The sequence below is a fragment of the Vidua macroura genome, chromosome 3 (assembly GCF_024509145.1).
Source record: "Vidua macroura isolate BioBank_ID:100142 chromosome 3, ASM2450914v1, whole genome shotgun sequence".
In the NCBI taxonomy this organism is placed as follows: domain Eukaryota; kingdom Metazoa; phylum Chordata; class Aves; order Passeriformes; family Viduidae; genus Vidua; species Vidua macroura.
The window spans coordinates 9,705,927-9,724,931 of NC_071573.1; the positions used below are offsets into that span (position 1 = coordinate 9,705,927).

At 38.7% G+C, this 19,005-nt stretch overlaps 1 protein-coding gene across 1 annotated transcript in view; it reads left to right on the forward strand.

The window, feature by feature from the left end:
* RPS6KA2 (ribosomal protein S6 kinase A2) overlaps window positions 1–19,005 on the forward strand; it is a 157,031-nt gene that overhangs the window by 56,065 nt on the left and 81,961 nt on the right. The window contains exons 2-3 of the mRNA XM_053973455.1: window positions 6,402–6,518; window positions 10,534–10,615. Of these exons, the coding sequence (XP_053829430.1) occupies window positions 6,402–6,518; window positions 10,534–10,615 (199 nt within the window). The remainder of the gene's footprint in view (window positions 1–6,401; window positions 6,519–10,533; window positions 10,616–19,005) is intronic.

The window sequence follows — 19,005 nt, forward strand, 5'->3', positions numbered from 1 at the left end:
TGTGTTGATTCTCATGGTACTCATAGCAAAACGCAACTATCCCTATTTTTCAGGTTAGGGAGGAAGTAGAAAAAATGCCTGATTTACTGAGCTGCAAAATCCTGATTAGTGGACTATTTCCAACAACTTAGAGTATTTTTTAATTGTCTAGATGTTTCAAGTCTGTAAGTTCTTTAGAAAAATCTTCCATTTCAATGGAAGTTTCATGGCATTTATCAGCAAACATCTCTCTTGAAAAGGTATTAAAAATCTGGCCACAATACTTCTCTATTTAAGTGCGTTTCAAAACCAAATTATAAATGTGAATTCATCTCATGCAACTGCAGAAGCCCCCAACTCAGCAAGTTATCTGAGGCTTCCTTCATAGTCATTGGACAGAAATGTGCACTTTTTAGGATGTGATTTCTTTTAAGGATTTGATCTCTTTAAATCATGAATTCCCTGCTTCTCTCTATTGACTGCAAAGTAAACCTAGTTCACAACATTGTCTCCTGTGCTATAAATGCTTGCATTTATTTAGCTGAATTCAGCCTTCAGTGATTCATCAAAGACATACAGGATGCCTTGTGTCACAAAAGATTAAAAGATTTTACCCAAATCTCCCAAATACTCAAGCCTCCACCTCATGGCCTTCACCAATCTATCCAGCAGATTGTATTGACTGCCTTTGCTCTCTGTGATTCATCTCTTTCCATTTAGTTTGTTGGACTGCAGCTGAACCCCAACTGTACAGTCATGTATTAGGGAGAAGAAACTAAAAATGTAGGATAAAAAATCGGAGCTGGAGAGAAGTGCTAAAGCATTTTAAAGAGAGCTTAGTAGTTACCCTCTCTAGAAAAAGGTCTGCTGAATTTAACAGCTGATTTCCACAGAAATTGCTCTTAAGGTTTTTGTTTTCCACTAAGTAATGACATATTTGTTGGAATTCCATATTCAAGATAACACATTCTATTCACCTTTGTGAAAGATCTGGGAAAGAAATCCCAGTCTCTCTTAAAATTGTAATATATTCCATATTATCTTTTGAGAAGATAGGTAAGCTTATGCTGGAAAGCCAGTTACAGACCTGGCACAATGTCCAGCGAATTCACTGTGAGTTCCACATGCTTCTTTAAGGGCTCAGTAAGTCCAATTCATTGTTGTTAAAGCAAATATTTATTTAACAGTAGAGAACAAAGCAACCAGGCCCATTTATGGCATTATTGCTGTTTACATCTTTCCAGATGACAGTAAAGGCCAGAATTTGGATTATAACCCATTTTAAATGGACAATTTCTTTTTAAATTTTTACTCCAGCTGCTGGAGACTGGCTTGGGAAGAGGCTATTGAAAATGCTCCTATACTCTTTTCTTTAATGTAGATACTTGTCCTCAAAGAACTGAATGCAGGCCAGCAATTCATTTCCTGCCCTAGGCAGCATTTGAATAGCCCATTATGAGTGTGACACAAATTACTTTCCTATGGGCTGAGCCAGATTAGAAGCTGTGAAACAGAGGTAGAAACCTGGCCTCATCTTTATCAGACACATCCTGTCCTAACTATTCCCATATCACAGTTTTAAACCTGCTTTCTTAATGAATCATATTGTTTTGAAATGCTGTGTTGCCCATGATTCTTGGTAGTTAAATAATTGTGATTTGGGTTTATGTTAGGTGGTAACCTGCCAAATTGGAAGATTGGTAACAAAATACAGTCTGTATCCTGAGCATAGACTGTAGACAAATGATTATCTCGAACAACAGTAAAATGTCTTATGAGTTATCATTATTTCTTATGTTCTCCTGCCACATTCTTGTTAATTTCTTCATTGACCTCAGATCCTAAAGCACTCAAGCCTAAAGACTGTAAAACTTGTACACCAAAAGTGCACACACTTTTGTTGGAAAATGAAGTTTACCCTTTACAGCCATACCCGTACACCAGTCTTGGTTCTCTTCAGCTGAGGAGATGACCAGGCAAGGAATAAAACTGGGAATCCTTTCTTGCTGATTTTTTCAAAACAATAATCATATCAAATTAGCACCATGGCTTTATTGCATATGATACGGTAGCATAAATTTTTCCATTGGTAAAAGTAGCTGATTCTTGAATAACCTCCCCCTCCTGATATTTCGGGAAGTTTTGGTGAGGAAAGTTTTTTGTGTGTGGGTGAAATATATCTGGCAGTTAAGGTGGTCTCTTTGTTTGGTGACCTTAGCTCTGCTTGTTCAGAAACTAGCTGGGGAGTAGCCAGACAAGACTCCCAAAGCTGTTAAACCTGTCAATTTTCTACAAAGTATTCTTTCCATAATGTTTGCTGAGAGGCTGTAGAACAGGCAAGATAGTAAATTGAAGAGTTGCTCTCCAGGAAGGCCTGCCTTTTTGAATGAATTTTTGTACTCCACTGCCAAATCCATACCCCTAAACTTCTTAATCCTCCTCTGACATGAGACAATGAGTTGGGAAGTATTGTTGCAGTTAGAAGTTTTCTGTGGTTGCTCTCAAGCAGCCACTGAGCATTAGTGCCTCTCTTTCTCCAAGGTGGCATGAAAAAGTCTTGGAAGTGAGCTAAAACCAATGCTAGAGGGACATGTTGCCTTCCAGAAGCACCAAAGCAGTTGTGTCTGTGCTATCCACAGTCACAGGGCGAGAACAGAGGCTCTCTCCTATGTCCCAGAGGAGAAGAAATCAAAATGGTCTTTCCATTTTAATAGTGAGTTATTTTATGTCCAAACCTTCTGCCAGCTTTGGGGGAAGCCTTTCAGTGAATAATGAAGTATAGAATCAGACCCAGAGTAGATCTTTCTTGTATTAACATAGAGAAGCACTCTCCATTTCTCTTTTATCCTTCCAATTTATTGCCCTCCCTTCTCTAGTCTATCCTGCTTGCCCATGTGCATTCTTCAAGCCACTAAGAACACCCGTCTCACTTTTGTCACAGGATGACGTTTTTTATGTGGACATAAATATTTAGAGAAGTTTACGAAAGATTAAGCTTCATCAAGTCAAGCATTCCTGCTAATGCAGTGTGGGACAAGTCAGCCGGGAGCAAGAGCCTGGGCTGGTGTGCACAGCTGTTGCAAGATCAAACTGTGGAACATTCCCTTTTGATTCCACTGACTTCACTGATCAAAACCAGTTTTGAAGTTGGCTTCTTTTTTTTTTTCTTTTTTTTTTTTTCCCCAGAGTGAAATCCTTTCCATCAAAACATCTTTTTTTTTCAGTGTGCAGGCTTCGTCTGTATTGTGATTGTCATGTCTCAGTTTTATTGCTGAATGCAAATTCTTGATGCAGATACGATGCACTTGCTGGAATGGTGAAAAATAAATCTGTATTAGAGAAGTTTCTAGTCTGCAACCCAGACCAAAATAGTTGGCAGACCTGCCCAAAATACTCGTGCTTTGACAGTTTGGGCTTCACTCTGATCATCAGTACCTGAGAAAAATTAAGTCAGATTCCATATTAGCATAATACAGGAAGAAATGAGAAAATCTGATGTAAGTAAGAATCTAAATAAAGACTATAAGACTGGTTTGTGCTGGGTTTTTTTGCTGGAAAGGTAAAACAAATAAATAGAAGTTATTCCGTAATTTATGCAGCCAATAAGTAATAAGATTATAGAAATACATTCAAGGCAAATGGGTGCATGTGTACAAACACACCAGCATGTATTTCCTTTAAGGAGCTGTGTCTGTCTTCAGTCTCCGGCACTGCCAGTTTGGCTTTCTGCTCCAGGGGGAAGTGGATTTGTCATACCAGCTAAAATGCTATCTACCCCTTGGACAGCTCACAAGTGACACCACTGTGGTGATGATGGGTGAAAAAACAGCTGTCTGGCATGCTTTTTCTTCAGTGCTGCCTTGCTGCCCCTTTCTAGCAAGGCGACCACAGGAAATCCACAGGAAATCCTACCTTCCTAGAAAAATATCCTGCTTCCTCCTAAGGGCGCGTGGAACCGCCAGCTCGACTGGACTGTGGGCAGATTGAAGGAGAATAATCTTTTGTAGGAAGTGGCTCAAGCTTCAGCATTTGAGACACTGAAAACCACAGTGGACAAAAACCAGCTGGTTGGTCTGATCAAGTGTCAGTGATATTGATTTTGGGCAGGACGGCTGAAGTGGATGACCCCCTAGAAGCCTTTTCTAACCAATGTTTTCATATTTTGATAATCACAAAATCTAGCATTTTTCTTCTGTCTTTAAAATCTGTGCTTCTCTGATAAACATTGCTAGGCCTTGTATTTGGTTCCATTTTTTTGTAAATAGTCTTTCTTTCCCCTGAGCTTTTAATTAAAGATACATATAATTTAAGTACTATTATCATTGCATGTTATAAATTATTTATGCTATTTTGTGAGAGTGCAAGAAATTTTTAAGCATTCTTCCAGCAAGCTGAATTTTCATCATTGTAATACTTTCAATATATTCCTGTAACTGAACGTGTTTCATGAACCTAAAGAGGTTATATTTAATTCAGTAATGCAGTGAGAAATATGCTTGGGGTTGTAGGTCTTTGACTTTGATGAGTAGTATGAATGGGAGAATTGAAACTCACTCATCATTTAAATTGCAAATGTAGCTGAAAGTGACTTCATGGTTCATGCTGGAGTATAAAATAATTGAAAAATATTATATATTTAATATCAGAAAGTTATGCTATCTCACACAGCAATTAAAGAAAGAAAAATGCAAAGAGAGATCTTGACAGTTCTGTATTTAGAAATCCTTTAAATCTCTCTGTGAAAACTGTTCATTGGTTTCATGCATTTCCTTTCAGGCAAACCTTAAACTGTAGGAATTAGGATCAGAAAAAGGAGTTGCCTTGAAATTATGATTATTTTCCATGATTGTGGTAGCATGAATGAACTACAGGAAGCTTTCCAAACCAAGAAGAGGATATAGTCCACTGTTCCAAAGTATGTGAGTGTTAAGAGGCAGGGTAGGGAAGAGAATGGTTGAAACTACAATTTAGAAAGCAATCTGGGTATTACAAACCATGTATCTGTCAAATTACAGCTAGTAGAAAGTGATAGCAATTTTTCTGGAGGAGAAGAAAATCAAAATTATTTTTATTTAACACAGAATGTGTTTTGGCCAGATGTTTTGGGGGTTTTATGCATGTTTATTTTTAGGATATTATTTCTGTTTTCTCAACATTAATTTTTAAGAGTGGGAAATAAATGTTATATTTCTAGGTCTTATAAGGATTTTTTAGGGGAAGAAAGGAAAATTGCAGGAAATGTCCACATAAAAATGTTTGTGAGATTGCAATTATTTTTGCTGGATGCAGAAATATTCAAACTTATTCCTAAATGAGTAAGTCCCTTCAAACTGGGAGATGACTAAAAAAAGGTTTGTACTGAAAATCCATATTTTTGTTACTGAGAAGTTAGAACAAGTAGTTTGGGAAAAAAAAAAGAAAAACAACAAAAACAAACCAAATAAACCAAAAAGCTCAACTGTAGGTGTACAAAACACTACAGAAATAAAAAGGTGTGTAAGTGTTATCTTTCCTTATCTTTGTGTCCTGAGGAGCACATTCTTTCTTCCAGGTTTCTTTTCAGCTCAATGACTTTCTGGGTTGCTGCAAACTCTGTGCAGTCCCTCTGGGTCTCAAGTGACCCAGTTGCTCTCTCTTTAGAGGAACATGCCAAAATAACATAGAACAAAAAACTGAAACTAATGCCATATGTCACAGCTTGCAGATGAAGGTCCTAGTTCTGCTGATGTCTTTGAGGAATGTGCATCAATTGACAGAGGAAAGATTTTCACAAAAGAACTTGGACAAACCCAAAGCATAAAAAACGAATTCTTGGAAGCAACAAAGTGTGTGTCAGTCTTCTCCCACCACCACCTCATTTTATATCTAATCATTAATTTGCTTTCTGTTTAAATGGTTACCAGTAGTAACTTTCCAATTTTTGAGGTAAATAGGAAGAGGCTCTTTTAGCAATGTCTTTCCTTGTTGCCTACTCATTAGAAGAATTACTGCTTAAGACTAAGGAAGTTTTTTAAGATTGACTTAAATGATGATTTGAAGGGAAGCTGAGAAAGTATGTGGAGAGAAGTGTGATGGAGCCTTTCTAGTGCAAATTTGAGTACATACGACTCTACTGTCAAGGTCTCTGATGGGCACACCAAGCTCTGCAGTGTATTTTTGGCTTCAGCTTGTATAATCTGTCTTTATCTAGTCATATCTTGAGGCTTAATAAACAGAAGTACCAGGTCTGGATGTCCTGACAATTACCCTCCCCAGCTGGTAACAGGCACGTGAAATATTTAGACAAGCATTTGTTTCTATTTTCAAAATTTGCTACATGATTGTAGCATTACAGAAGACAAGATCTTAATAAACAATATGTTTCCTTAAGATAATGGCTCTGATTTGCGGGTTTTGTTTTTTTGTTTTTTTTTCCTTTGCAGGAAGAAGGTATTGTGAAGGAAATAGACATCAGTCATCATGTCAAAGAAGGTTTTGAAAAAGCAGATCCTTCTCAGTTTGAGCTGTTGAAAGTATTAGGACAAGGTTCATATGGAAAGGTAATTTTTATTGTCACCTAATCAGCCAGAGCAACACTGAAAATACTGTGTCCTTTCTCTTGAGTTAATTTACACTGCTGACACTGTCCATATATAAATTATATTGTAAAGGCAGATAAGGAAAGCCTTTCTTCATTTTAGTAATGCTTCAGTCTTTTAGCTGGGTTTCTGCATATGAACCAGTTCAGAAACAGCAGCTATGGCTCTGTACCTGGACTAATGAGCACAAGTGATTGTTAGTAAAGCATCACTGTTTACAAACAGTGGTAAGTGATATTTATGGATTATTTATCCACTAGGGAGGTGAGTGTGTCCCTGCTGCTTAGTTGGAGGGTGTAAATAGGAACATTCAAAGACTTAAAGAAGTTAGCTGCACAGTTCCCACTGAGGGTAACCTCAAGGACATTTCTGAGTTCCAGACTTCTGTTTAGTTCACAGAGGTCCTGGAGATAAACCCCAGTGCAGAATACAATAATCATTATAGCAAGAGCATGGGGGAAAAAACCCTGCCACAAGCTAATTTGTGGAGCAGTAGCATTTGCCACATATCTTAAGACAAAGGATGTTCTTCATTCCAAAGACAGTTCTTCAGCAGGGCATGTTGGTTGGAAATGAGAACAGCAAGGAAAGACGGAGAGAAAGAAGGAAGAGTCAATTCAGCCTTAAAATCTTTCTGTGGTTTAAATAAGACATTGAAACCTTTAGAGCAGTAAACCTAGCTGAAACTAGGCATCGAAGTCCTTATAATTGTATTATTCTGTGGAGTTTTAAAGACCTATTTTCTAATCAAAACCTTTAGTTTTATCCCTAAAGAAAGGTATATTAAGAGTGTTTATCAGCTTCCTGGTTATTCTAGAATTATATTGATGATTAAATCTATTAGAAATTCCCTGAGATGAGAGATATCAAGAAAGTTAACATTCAATACCAAGTCTTAAACTCAAGAAATTCTTCAGAGCGCAGTATATTTAAGTTTGAAATATTAAATGAATGTGAAAAAGCAAACAGATCAAAATTAGTTTGACTATGGGACTCAGTGTAAGAAGGTGAAGAACAACAGAAAGAAACATTTTTGATAAAAGTAACAGAGGCAGAATAGTTGGTTTTCATATATAGACAGTAAAGATTTTAGAAATGGTTTGCTGGTTATCTTAGATTGTATTGATGTATTTTCAGTATTGTTTGAGTTGGCCTTCTAGCCTTAGGCATTTTATAAGCAAAATGCCTGGTCTATGCAACCACTTCCCAAAAGAAAGTCTGATTTCTTGGGCATCAGAGTGTCAGTGTGGACAGTGTATCTGTCTGGAGCAGCATGTAATTACAAATCACTTTCCATATCTTATGTGAGACACATCAGTAAACTCCCTGGAGCAGCAAAGACATGGGGAAGAGAGGTCTGCTCTGTGTTTCTTACGGAGTCCCCAACCACCTACATTTTCATCACCTTGGTATTTGAGCTAATAGTTCAAATTGGTGTCTCTGGGGATGCAAACCATTAAGTTTTCTAGTTGTTCACCCAAGGCCTAAATAAATAGAGAAGATGTCTTTGGTGTCAGAGGGAGTGCCCCCAACACTCTTGAGATGCAGAGCACTTGCTTAGCTTTTTATATCAGGTTTTGGGTGATGTACCAGTTGCTCCAGCTAAGGGAGTGCTAGTTCAAGTGTTAATAACCTTACAAACATATCAAAACTAGAAAACTGAAAGTCGTGACCAGCCACATGCACATGCTATTCTGGCAAACTAATATAGTCCAGCTAATATAACCTGTCAGTTTAGCACTTCAGGGTTACTTGGTGGTTTCAAGAACGATGTGTAGCATTCCATTTAAGAATAATCACAAAGGTGACATCATTTTGCAATACAATGCATTTCCATTTGTTCTGTTCCTTTCTGGTTTGGTGGTTATTTTGATGTCCTCTGGAATAGAACACAGTGTTCTTGACTCATCTCTTTTGGAGGGAATGCAGACAAGTGCCCTATCCCATGCTACAGTGAACAGCTGACTAGTGACTGGTAATGTAAATTGATACTTTTGCTTGTTACAGCAGTGTGGGTATTACAAGCTTTGCAAGATTATAGGGCAAACAAGATATTTCTAGAACTGCAGCCTAATATTTCTGCAGATTCAGTATGTTGTGCTATTTTATGTGCAGTGCTGCTGAAAACCATTATCTCTAAGGGTTTTGTTTTTCGGGTAAAGAGCCCAAAAATATTTTTAAAAATAATAATACAGCTGAAAATCTAGTGTCTGGAAAAGCATGCTTTTGACTGTCTCCTCCTTTTCAACATAATACAAAAACTAAATCTTTTACTTGACCTGGACAGAAAAACATCCCAACTTTCTTCTGTAAACTTCGAAATGAATTGACTTTTCCTGTTAATGCTGGAGCAGCTGAGCTTAATTTATCATTAATAACAACAACAAAAAAAAACCACTTCAGAAAGTCTTACGTGTACCTGTTGCATCCAGATTTCATCATTTTTTCCTACAGTTGTGAGCACTGGAGGTGTTTTTATGTTCATTAGAGTAGGAAGCAGGAGCTGGGAGGGAGTGAGCAGCGCGTGCCCAAGCTGGGCAGGTCAGGGCCGCTGGGCTGAGGAGCTGTGTGTATCTGCTAGGCACAGGAAACGCCTTCACAAGGAGAGTCCCACCAAACCCCTATCAGATCATGTTGCAGAAGTGTTGCAGCTGTGGTGCTGTCAGATATGAGAGTCCTGTTGAAATTGTTCAGAGAGAATTGAGAATTTCCTTCTTTCTTTCCCCCCTCCCCCAGCTTCTGTACCTGCTTGATAGCAGTTGTTCTCCCTTCTCACAAACCTTTCCTCAAATGGGTTTGAGAAAATCTAATCTGTTTACAGGTTGAGGTTTTTTAGGAGGAAGAGTCTTTCAACTTGCACAACTTGTGCTAGAAACATACTCCTTCCTTTTTTTTTTTTTGGCTTTTTATATTTTAGGTGAAGACAGTTAACAAAGCTTCATGGTTCCTGGATAGGCAGTTAATAAAAGAATTTGAATTTTTAATCCAAATAGACATTCATTGGTTAGATAATTTCACCTAGCCTTTGATAATTTATATATTAATGAGTATAGGGGACTGTATGTATGTGGGACTATATTTTTATTTCTACTTTTACTTCAGCTTCTGTCCAGTAGCACAAGTGCTGAAATAGAAAAAGAAGAGACACTGTTGCTTGACTTTTGAAGTTCTGAGAATTTCTGAGGTCACACTTCTGACCTCAGCAGACAGAGTGTGTCCTAGGAACCAGCTAAAAGACTTGTTTATTTATTAAAACACTGAAAGTCTGATAAAGACCAAACTGAACCACTGATCCTGTTGCTCACTACCCCTGCAGTGCTCAGATGCACTGAGGGGCAGATAAGAAATATTTGCATGTAGTACAACAAAAAGAGTACAAGTTTAGCTACAAATTTTATTTTATTTTATTTTAATTAAAATTTCACACTGTCAGAAAAGGAAGCATAGGAGACTGTAACAGGAAAAAGTGTCTTTTCTTATAATAACAACAGATTTTCAGCTGTATGAACTTTCTGCTTCAGCTACATCTTTGGCAAGTTGCTATTCATGACTTATGGCATGAATGGCACTAAATTGATTTTTTTCTTTAATTTAATTTATGGCAATAATTTTAAGATGCTGCACATTCCTAGACACAAATGAGACATATTTTTTTTTGTGTGTAAAGCTGGTCAGAATATGAAAAGATATGTGCACACTGATTCTAGCTTTTCACCCATCTTTAACTGAATATATGAGGTCAGTTAATAATATTGAAAATGTTTGTGTTTTTTTTTTTTGTGAGGTGGTAAAGGCTTAAAACTGGAAATTTCCAAAGCTAGCTCAACCAATTGCAGCTGAAATAGATATGAAATGCTTTCAGTTAGTAGTTTTCATTAGATTTCCTGAATCATAGTATCTATTCTCCTGTCGAATGCAGTAAGTCTTGTAAGTAGAAATTCAGTACTCATCTATACAAAACATTTGCTTTTTACAGGTATTTCTAGTCAGAAAGATAAAAGGATCTGATGCAGGCCAGCTTTATGCCATGAAGGTACTTAAGAAGGCAACTCTAAAAGGTAAGGATTGGGACAGTGGCTGCAATCTCTATTTCGGTGCTACATAGTAATTTGTTTTTCTTGCTCTTTTTTACATTGTTGCTGCCTTGCAGTATATGAATGCATAAATATGTCTGCCCTCCTCCAAAATTCTGCCTCACTGTAGGTGAATGTTCTAAAAAGAACTTAAACAAAAATATGTTACCTATACAGTGTGAGAAGAGGAAAACAGAGGTTTGCAGCTTCCCAGCTGTATGCTTTCTTTATTTTCTTGGTGTTATTTTTAAGACTTCTGTTTGGTAAATACTAATTTGTATTGAAGTGTCACTATCTTTCTGTTGCTGAAGTAAATAAGGATATTGCTGAAGTAAAACCTGGCTCCTACTGGGCAGAATGGCCTTCCCAGCTGGTGCTTCTCTGTGTGCCTGAAAAACCATGGGAACATATTTCCAAGTGTGAAGAGCCATTCTGAGACTGTTTAGATCATGCTGTTTCCTAGCTCATGGGCTGTGGGAGGCTAGGGCCAAATGACTGATGTTTAAAGCTCGTCATTCTCTTCTGGAGCCGCTGCCTGCTACAGACAAAAAAGAAATTGGTTTTCAAGCCCAGGACTGAAAAGCAAAGAGAGGAAGTTCAGTCTCGGGTGAAGTCCTTGCTGGTTGTACCTGCACAGAGTAAGGAGGATGCAGTCATCTTTTTGTTTCCCTGACCCAGCACTGTTCTGATCTTTCCCTCAAAAGCCTGACACTTCTTGCAAGTAAAGAGGAGAGCATTCATTTTGTCTGGAGCAGATATTTTGCTTTGTCTTGGACAGTGTGGGTTTGTGCAATGCAGTGTAGTGTCTAAATTTCTGTCTTAATGCAAAGAATAATCATTAAGTGACCAGATAGTTCTGATCACTTAAAAATCCAGATTTGTTTAGCATGCCTTATTTTGGAGAACCAAAATATGAGTAAAGCTACCAGTAATTGCAACCTAGAGCTGCTGCAGGTGGTGTCAGGCAGAGCCAGCACCTCTTCTGAGAACTGGTTAAAATGGGGAATGGGCACACCAGCCATTTAGACAGTCCCTTCCCCTCAGAAAGCCTTTTCAGGGAAATGAGAGTTTGAAGCAATGCTGGCGTGCTTATCTTTTTGTTTGGATCTAGATGAGAATGTTTGTTCTAGCAGAACAGCCCAAGGTAAATAAACAAACAGGACTGGACATGAGACATGCAAAGTAATAGGTCAGGCCTGTGTACATCACATGTATCACAGAATGATTCTCTGACTTCTCAACCAAGAACAGGACCGTGAAGTGCCCAAACGCAGCTGAACTCGACTGTCAGTCTTCCCCCTGGGGAATGTCATCTTCTGATGGTGCCTGAGCAAGACATCAGGATGTGCCAGAAACTTATTCCTGTTTCTTTTGACAATACAGAGTTTTTTTTACCAAAAGGGAAAACTGTGTATTCCCTCTTTTTCTGTATAACTCTAAGGAGTGTTTAGCAGGAAGGGCTTTGGCACAGAGGATGGAGTTTTTTTGCATCCCCAAACACTTTATTGTTACTTAATATTTGATGGTGAAATATGTAACATTAGATTCCACTGTAAAAGAATAGACCTTTATTGTGGCGGTATTTCAGGAAATGTCAAAATCTAAGTTTTAAAGTACCCAATGTGTTCCAGCAAGTTTCTTTTCTGTCAAGAACAAGAACCTCTTTGCAGTTCTGTGGTTCTTTATAGCACAGAAAGGCTATTTATTGTCTTCTCAAGAATGGGTCACAAGATCCAAAAATTGAGGCTACTTTGTGATTTTGGTGGATTGCATTTCTGTCCCATTCAGACTACTTACCCCTCTGACTGCTAGCTCTGGATTTCCCATTTATTTCAAGATAATCAGCACAGGGCTAGGAACTAATTTGTCTGCACCAGTTGCTACAAGTAAGTTAAAATTGACAGCTGTTTAACTCAAAGTGCAAAAATAATGACAGAACCCCATTGGCAACAGGGCGAGTGAGATGAGCAACAGTGAGGATTGCTGTCAGCAAGCTTCCATGTAACTTCTGCCACACACATAATATTTCTGACAGCTTAATTTCATCTTTTAAATGAGAGTGCTGTATTATTGCTGACTACCTACACTCAAAAAGACTGGAAGTCACTCCAATTTGAAGTATTTATTACCCTGTCTAGCAGTGGGAGCAAAGCTACAGGTATGTTGGCACTGCTTTCAGCATTTGCTGACAAAAGGCATGCTACCAGACAAATGTCTGAATGATTTTGCTTTCTGACCTGCAGTCTGCACAAGTACCACATGGAGCAGGAAATTCAGAGCTCTCCATGCCAATTCCAATGACAATAGTCAGACAGCCTAAATGTTACAGCAGTTATTTTCTATAGTGAAACAAATTTGCAAAGCATGTAAATGGAGAAGTCAGAAAGAAAATAAAGAGGATGGGATAGCAAAGCTGATTTCTTTCCTGGATTAGTCTGAAGAAATAAAACCTGGATAAGTAAGAGACTTTCAGGAGTGATGGTACTTGCTCTGAAGAACAACCATAGTAGGTCCTGTTGAGGGATTTCCTACCCTGGGAGCCTGACTGTGGCCATGGCTGGCTGGTAATGTTTAGGAAGAAGCAGAAGTACAAAAGAGTGCTTTCTCCAGTGAGCTTGTTAGCTCCTGCCCTTTTCCAGGGTAGCTGCCCCTTGTTGCATGATCCCAAATTCACCAACAGCAAAGGTTAGAATAAGAAGGGCACAGCAAGCAGACACAGAATTCTTTAAGCGTTTACAGTTCAAAAATGTTTTTTTATACAAAAGAGACTTTGTAGATCAATCACATATGTAGATTTGAGCTTGAAAAAGATCTGCTAATCAGCAGGACCACTCCTGCTGTGAAAGGAAAATTAAGCTCCAGAATATTACAGTTTAGATTGTAAAAGTTTGCAGAGCCACATGCTGTACATGCGAATATTTGTGAAAATTAAATTAATCTTAAACTCATGAAGGTTTATTTTAAACAGATGGTATATCTGAATAAGCACCTGTAACAGCACGAATCCTTGAAAGAGAAAAAGCCGCTGTTACTTTTTGTTGTAAATGAGAGCATCACACATAAGTTTCTTTCCCTTCTGCCTCATTTCCTTTTTCAGGAGCTTGTGGGTATCTGATTTTAAAGCAGAAAGCTTTCTGGAGAAACTAGATAAGCATTTCATTCTAATTATTATCTTTAGGAAAACCTTGTTCAAAATGTTTAAGGATGTTATGTTAGGTGTGTTAGGTGCCAGATACGGAATACATCAGATTTAGGGCTGCACGTATGTGTAACTCTAACTTGTCTCTCTGTCAAATACTCTGTATTACATTACATTACCTTAATAGCTTCCTTTGCAAATAGAAACCCTTTTGGGGACATCTAGGTGTTCAAAGATATTTAGGCATTTAAATACCTTCAGGAGTGAGACTTTTGCCCTTCAGAATGTCATTAAATAGTACTCTTAAAATAACATATTAAAATGTTGCTTTCAAGTATTTGTTATACTCTACTTTTTCTTTAAAATCAGAGTTTGAGATAAAAAGTTGACAGGTAATAAAGTTGATCTATATGTTTAAACACTTACAGAGATGTATCAGTGAGTCTCTACTGCCCATCTTGAAAACATTGTAAATCTGAGGGAACCAGAAATAAACCAGGGAGTGTTTATTCTGTGTATATGTGTGTCTGGTATTCACCAGCAAAGCTGGAGCAGAGGGACAGGGCAAACTGACTGTTCTGATTCATTCAGTATTTCTCTCGAGGTGTCTCAGGCTCCATCAGCTTTACTGAATGTGCTTCAGAATTCCAAGATCAAGAGTTTAGATTGGTTATGGTGTAAGCCTCATTAAACACCCATGAAATGCCCATAAATCCCCAGCAGGTTGCTGTGCTGAAATGTAAGGGAGCTTGAAAATCAAAGACCCATTCCTCCAGCAGGCATGCAATCTAAGAGAAAGTGGCATGAAGCCATAATTCACTGACATAATGCTCATGAACTTTGTAAATATTGCAGCGATGATGTAGCGACGGGTATGTGATGGATCATGAGGGTGCAGTTTGCATCTCCCATCTGGTTGGCAATGGGGTGTGTAAGTCTTGGCACTGGAAACTGTTTGACCCTGAGAATGCAATCTACCTTTTTTTTGCGATTATAGGGTTTAGAAATGATAATCTCTTTTGTCAAAACCTCTAAAGTGCTTTGCAGCTTATGATCCCCTGAGTTTAAGCCAGCAGGCTTAGGGGCTTGCTGGTGTGTGGTGGTTATAGGTGCAGTAAGCTGTGAGAGCAGCTTTAGAGACTCGCAGAGAGCTTGGGCGTTCTCGGGGATGCAGAACCGAAAATATCACTTATACCCAAAATCGAACAACTAACTTAGAGGTTACCAGGTGAAGTGGGGTTTCTGTATAATCCACTGATAAAATTGTAGTGGTGGCTTCCCTGGTTGGACACCGACCGATGTGGCTTCTTCTGTTTTCCTCTGTATGTGACTTAATTTCCCTGTAACAAATGTGGTGATTACATATCAGATACAGAATCTAATGTTTTCCCTCTGGTTTTAAAGGAATAAAACCACAACAAAATGAGAAACTGTAGACAATTTTACCCTATAAAGCAGGACTCAGAGTCTTCACCTCAGGTAAAACTTGCTCTGTTGCGCTGAGGTTTTCAAGGTGTCTTTTTCTATTTTGTGCAGTCCTTGTGTTTGATGAGAGGCCCTGGTACTTATCCAGGTTCATCATTTAAACTTAGGTTTATTATTTTTTCTTAAAGTATTTTGCTATATTTTTTATATCTTCTTGGGCCTCTTATTACCTGCTTCTGAAAAATTCATCAGGGAAATCCTGTCCACTGGAGAGTCCAGACCCCACAGCAGAGGTACCCTTGCTCTGAAGTTTGGAGGAAAGGTTGTGTGCTCTGCATCCTTGGAACTGCTGCTTATGCATGGCTTCTTTAGTCTGAGAATTGTAACCCTCCAAATGTCAGGGCTCTGAGCTCAGAAAAACACAAACATTGCTGGACCTGGAAGTGCCCTAAAAGATCCAGATGAGACATAGACTCGCCCCTTTCCACAAATAACCATACACTGATTTTTCAGGCTTGGAAAGAAATAGCAACTTCTGTGTGCACAAACACGAAAATATTTGATTTCTCTGTATATTTCCCAGTAGCTCTAAAATGTAAAGATCAGCCTAGTGAGTATGTGCTGAACTAGACAGGAATGCCCTTGGGTCACCATCTGGACCTGGCCCATTCACGTGCACGTTTTGTGGAGTCAAAAAGTGCTATGGAATATGCCAACCTTCCTCACAGTTTAGGAGTAAATTGGATTTAGTAGCTGTCATCTGAGGAAGCAGAGCTTTCTTTCCTCTCTGGCAGTTTTGAAAATGAAACCAAGTTCTTCAACAACCAGTGCTTAGGGGTCACTTTTGGGCTGTGTTTTTACAGTGCTTTTGCAAATTTACTTGCAGACCACCTCTTCCTTCTTCCCCTAAAAGGTCAGCTTGGCTAGGGCTTGCTTTCTGAAGAAAGAGAGGGCTCACTTAGGCTGATTCTAATGGGCTGTGGAGAATAATGTGTATTTGTGAATTATAAGGAAAATGAACTGTGTTTAGGCAACTCATTGTGTATCAGTAAATATTATAGCGAGTCCTAGCCTGAATATACAGCAGACTGGACAGGTCAAAAACCACAAAAAGCATCGCTGGAAGTTTGTTTTCATAGCATTTGCTGAAGTTTCATTGAGCTTGTAGCTTCTGGGTTGGATACTTAATATTCTTTAGTGAATCTGTACAGTGTTTGGATTCAGATTTGGACAAGAAGAGAAAACTTTTGCCTATAAATATAAACAGAACACGCATCACTTAAAGATTTTATTATCTGTTTTATTCAAACCATGTGGGAGTTTGCATTGTATGAAGTCCTGATTAAATTATAGTGTCTTGACAATGCCAAGTGCATTGTGAAGATCCTGTTAGGAGGCAAAAAAATTCCCACTGCTATGACATTAAAGAAATGAACAAGGGATGTTAAAAATGCTCTCTATTTTGTAGCAAGGCGACATTTTCGCTCGTCTGTTTTTACACAAAAATCTGTTGTTCCTTTTGGGGTTTTCCTAACTGCCAAAGAAAATTGAACTTTCTCTTTGTGAAAATATTGGCTCTTGAGTTCTGTATAGGGTCCAAAGAGGGGCAACAGAGCTGGTGAAGGGTCTGAAGCACAAGTCCTAGGACAAGCTGCTGAGGGAGCTGGGAATGTTTAGCCTGGAGAAAAGGAGGTTCAGGGGTGAACTTACTACTCTCTACAACCACTTTAAAGGTAGTGAGCTCTTTTTCCTGGCAGCTAGTGATAGGATGAGAGGGCATAGTCTTAATCTGCACTTGGGGAAGTTTAGGTTGGACATTAGGAAGAATTTCTTCACAGGAAAACGCTGGATGTGGCACTGAATGCCATGGTCTAATTGACAAGGCAGTGTTCAGTCATAGGTTGGACTCTTTGATCCCAGAGGTCTTTTCTAACCTGGTTGGTTCTGTGATTCTGTTAAAACTGCTGCTCACATAGCTGAACAGCAGGTTCTTCCTGTTGTTCAAAGCAGGGCAGAATTATTAAGTCTTTTCCTAAATATTGGTAAAAAAGTAAAATCAAACTCCCTGTCTTTCTCCCTGTCAATCAGACGGACTTATTCAGATAGGAGCACACACTTCTGTGCTTGTGATTTCTGCTGTAGGTAAATACAGCAGTATTGGCCAGTCCTTTCCTGTCCACACTTTTCTTCCAGTGTAACTCTGCTGTTACAATAATATCAAATTATAGCTCCATGCACAGTTGTATGTTCACTTGGAAAGCAGCTTCATCCACTTGGTATGCTGCTGCCTGAAACAGCTTTGTTTTATTCTTCCCAAAGAGCACGCAGGACAGGACTCAGAAGCAAACTCCAGCTTTCTTCATGAGCAGTTCAGCAGCAGAAACTCTGATGGGTGTCCTAGCATCCAACAGCATTGGTGCTTGGGTCTGACTGAGCTTTTGAAGGAATTGTTCCACTCATCTCCTTTTGCTGTGCCTTGGTTTGCCAAGCACAGCTTTTCGGAGCACACAGACAGAATTCCCTCCTGATGAAACTCACTCAGGAGCCCACCCAGTGCCCTCCTGCCTCTCCTGGCCATTCAGGTCATGGCCCCAAAGAGCAACATAAAGGGTGGGGCAACCTCAGGTCCCAGCACACACTGTTATTTCCCATATGTTGGAACCACACTGCTTTTTAGTGCACCCATAGGTTTAAGCCAAAGTTTCAGGCTTTGCTGTGAAGACACTGAGTGCACCCATGTTTGTGTTTTTCACAAGGTATAGCACAGTTGTCTTAAATTTTTCATCTTTTTGTTAGGTTAAGGTGCCCACAGCCTTGACTTCTAATCCTTGAGCAGTTCCATGGGCCTTAGCAGTATCTGAGGGTTGCATTATTCAGGTTTTCATGTGAAGATTCTGTAGAGAGAGCAAAAGTGATTCAAATCTGAAGTCAGAGGAAGAAAACACTGAAAAAACCTGCTGATTTCTTTAGCAGAAAATATATGCTCTTTACCTGTGATCAAATTATATAAGCTTGTTCTAAATGTTTGTTGAGTCACTCTTCTGTCAGTGAAATACAGAAAGAATGAAATTTTAAATATAAGAACCCTCAGTGGCTCATGCAGGTTGCATTTGAATTTGCTCCCTGGCTATTCTGGACAGGAAAGGAATGGTAGCTGCTTTTTTTGTTGTTTGTTTGTTTTTCTTTGTTTGTTTTTGGTTTTTTTTGTTTTTTGTTTTTCCCAGGAATAAGTAGTTCATCATACTTACAGCTTTTCTGATGGTAGAAAGCAATTTTTCAAATCATCTTATAATTTTCAGTCAATTTGCCATCTACCTCTTTCAAGTTTCAATTGATCTGTGTACTTGCCATGGTAAATAAGCAGCAATGGAGATAATTGAAACTGCAGCTCCTGTAGGTACCACTGTTAAAAGGTTTTCAGACCCAAACTCATTCTTCAAACTCTCCATCACAGACTTGATCAAGAGTTTCATTATGACTTGTCTCCCACTGGATAATTCTTTTTATTGTATTCATTGCATTGTGTATCTAATGACAGATATTTGCAGTTACTCCCAAATTGGTCATTGTTTTACAGAAAAGATCACATTTGATATTTTTTATTGTTGAGTAGCAGATTGCTGTTAATTGCTTTTGCTGTGGATTCAGGAATGGAGAGACTACACAGGCAGTTGCTCTGAAGCCACAAGTGAAATGTTTATCCTGTTTGAAAATGTGATGCAATTCCATTTTATCTCTAGAAAAAAATCCTTTTACCAGGAAGTGCAATGACCTTTGTGAGCCCTCACACCCCTCATCAACACTAGCTGGA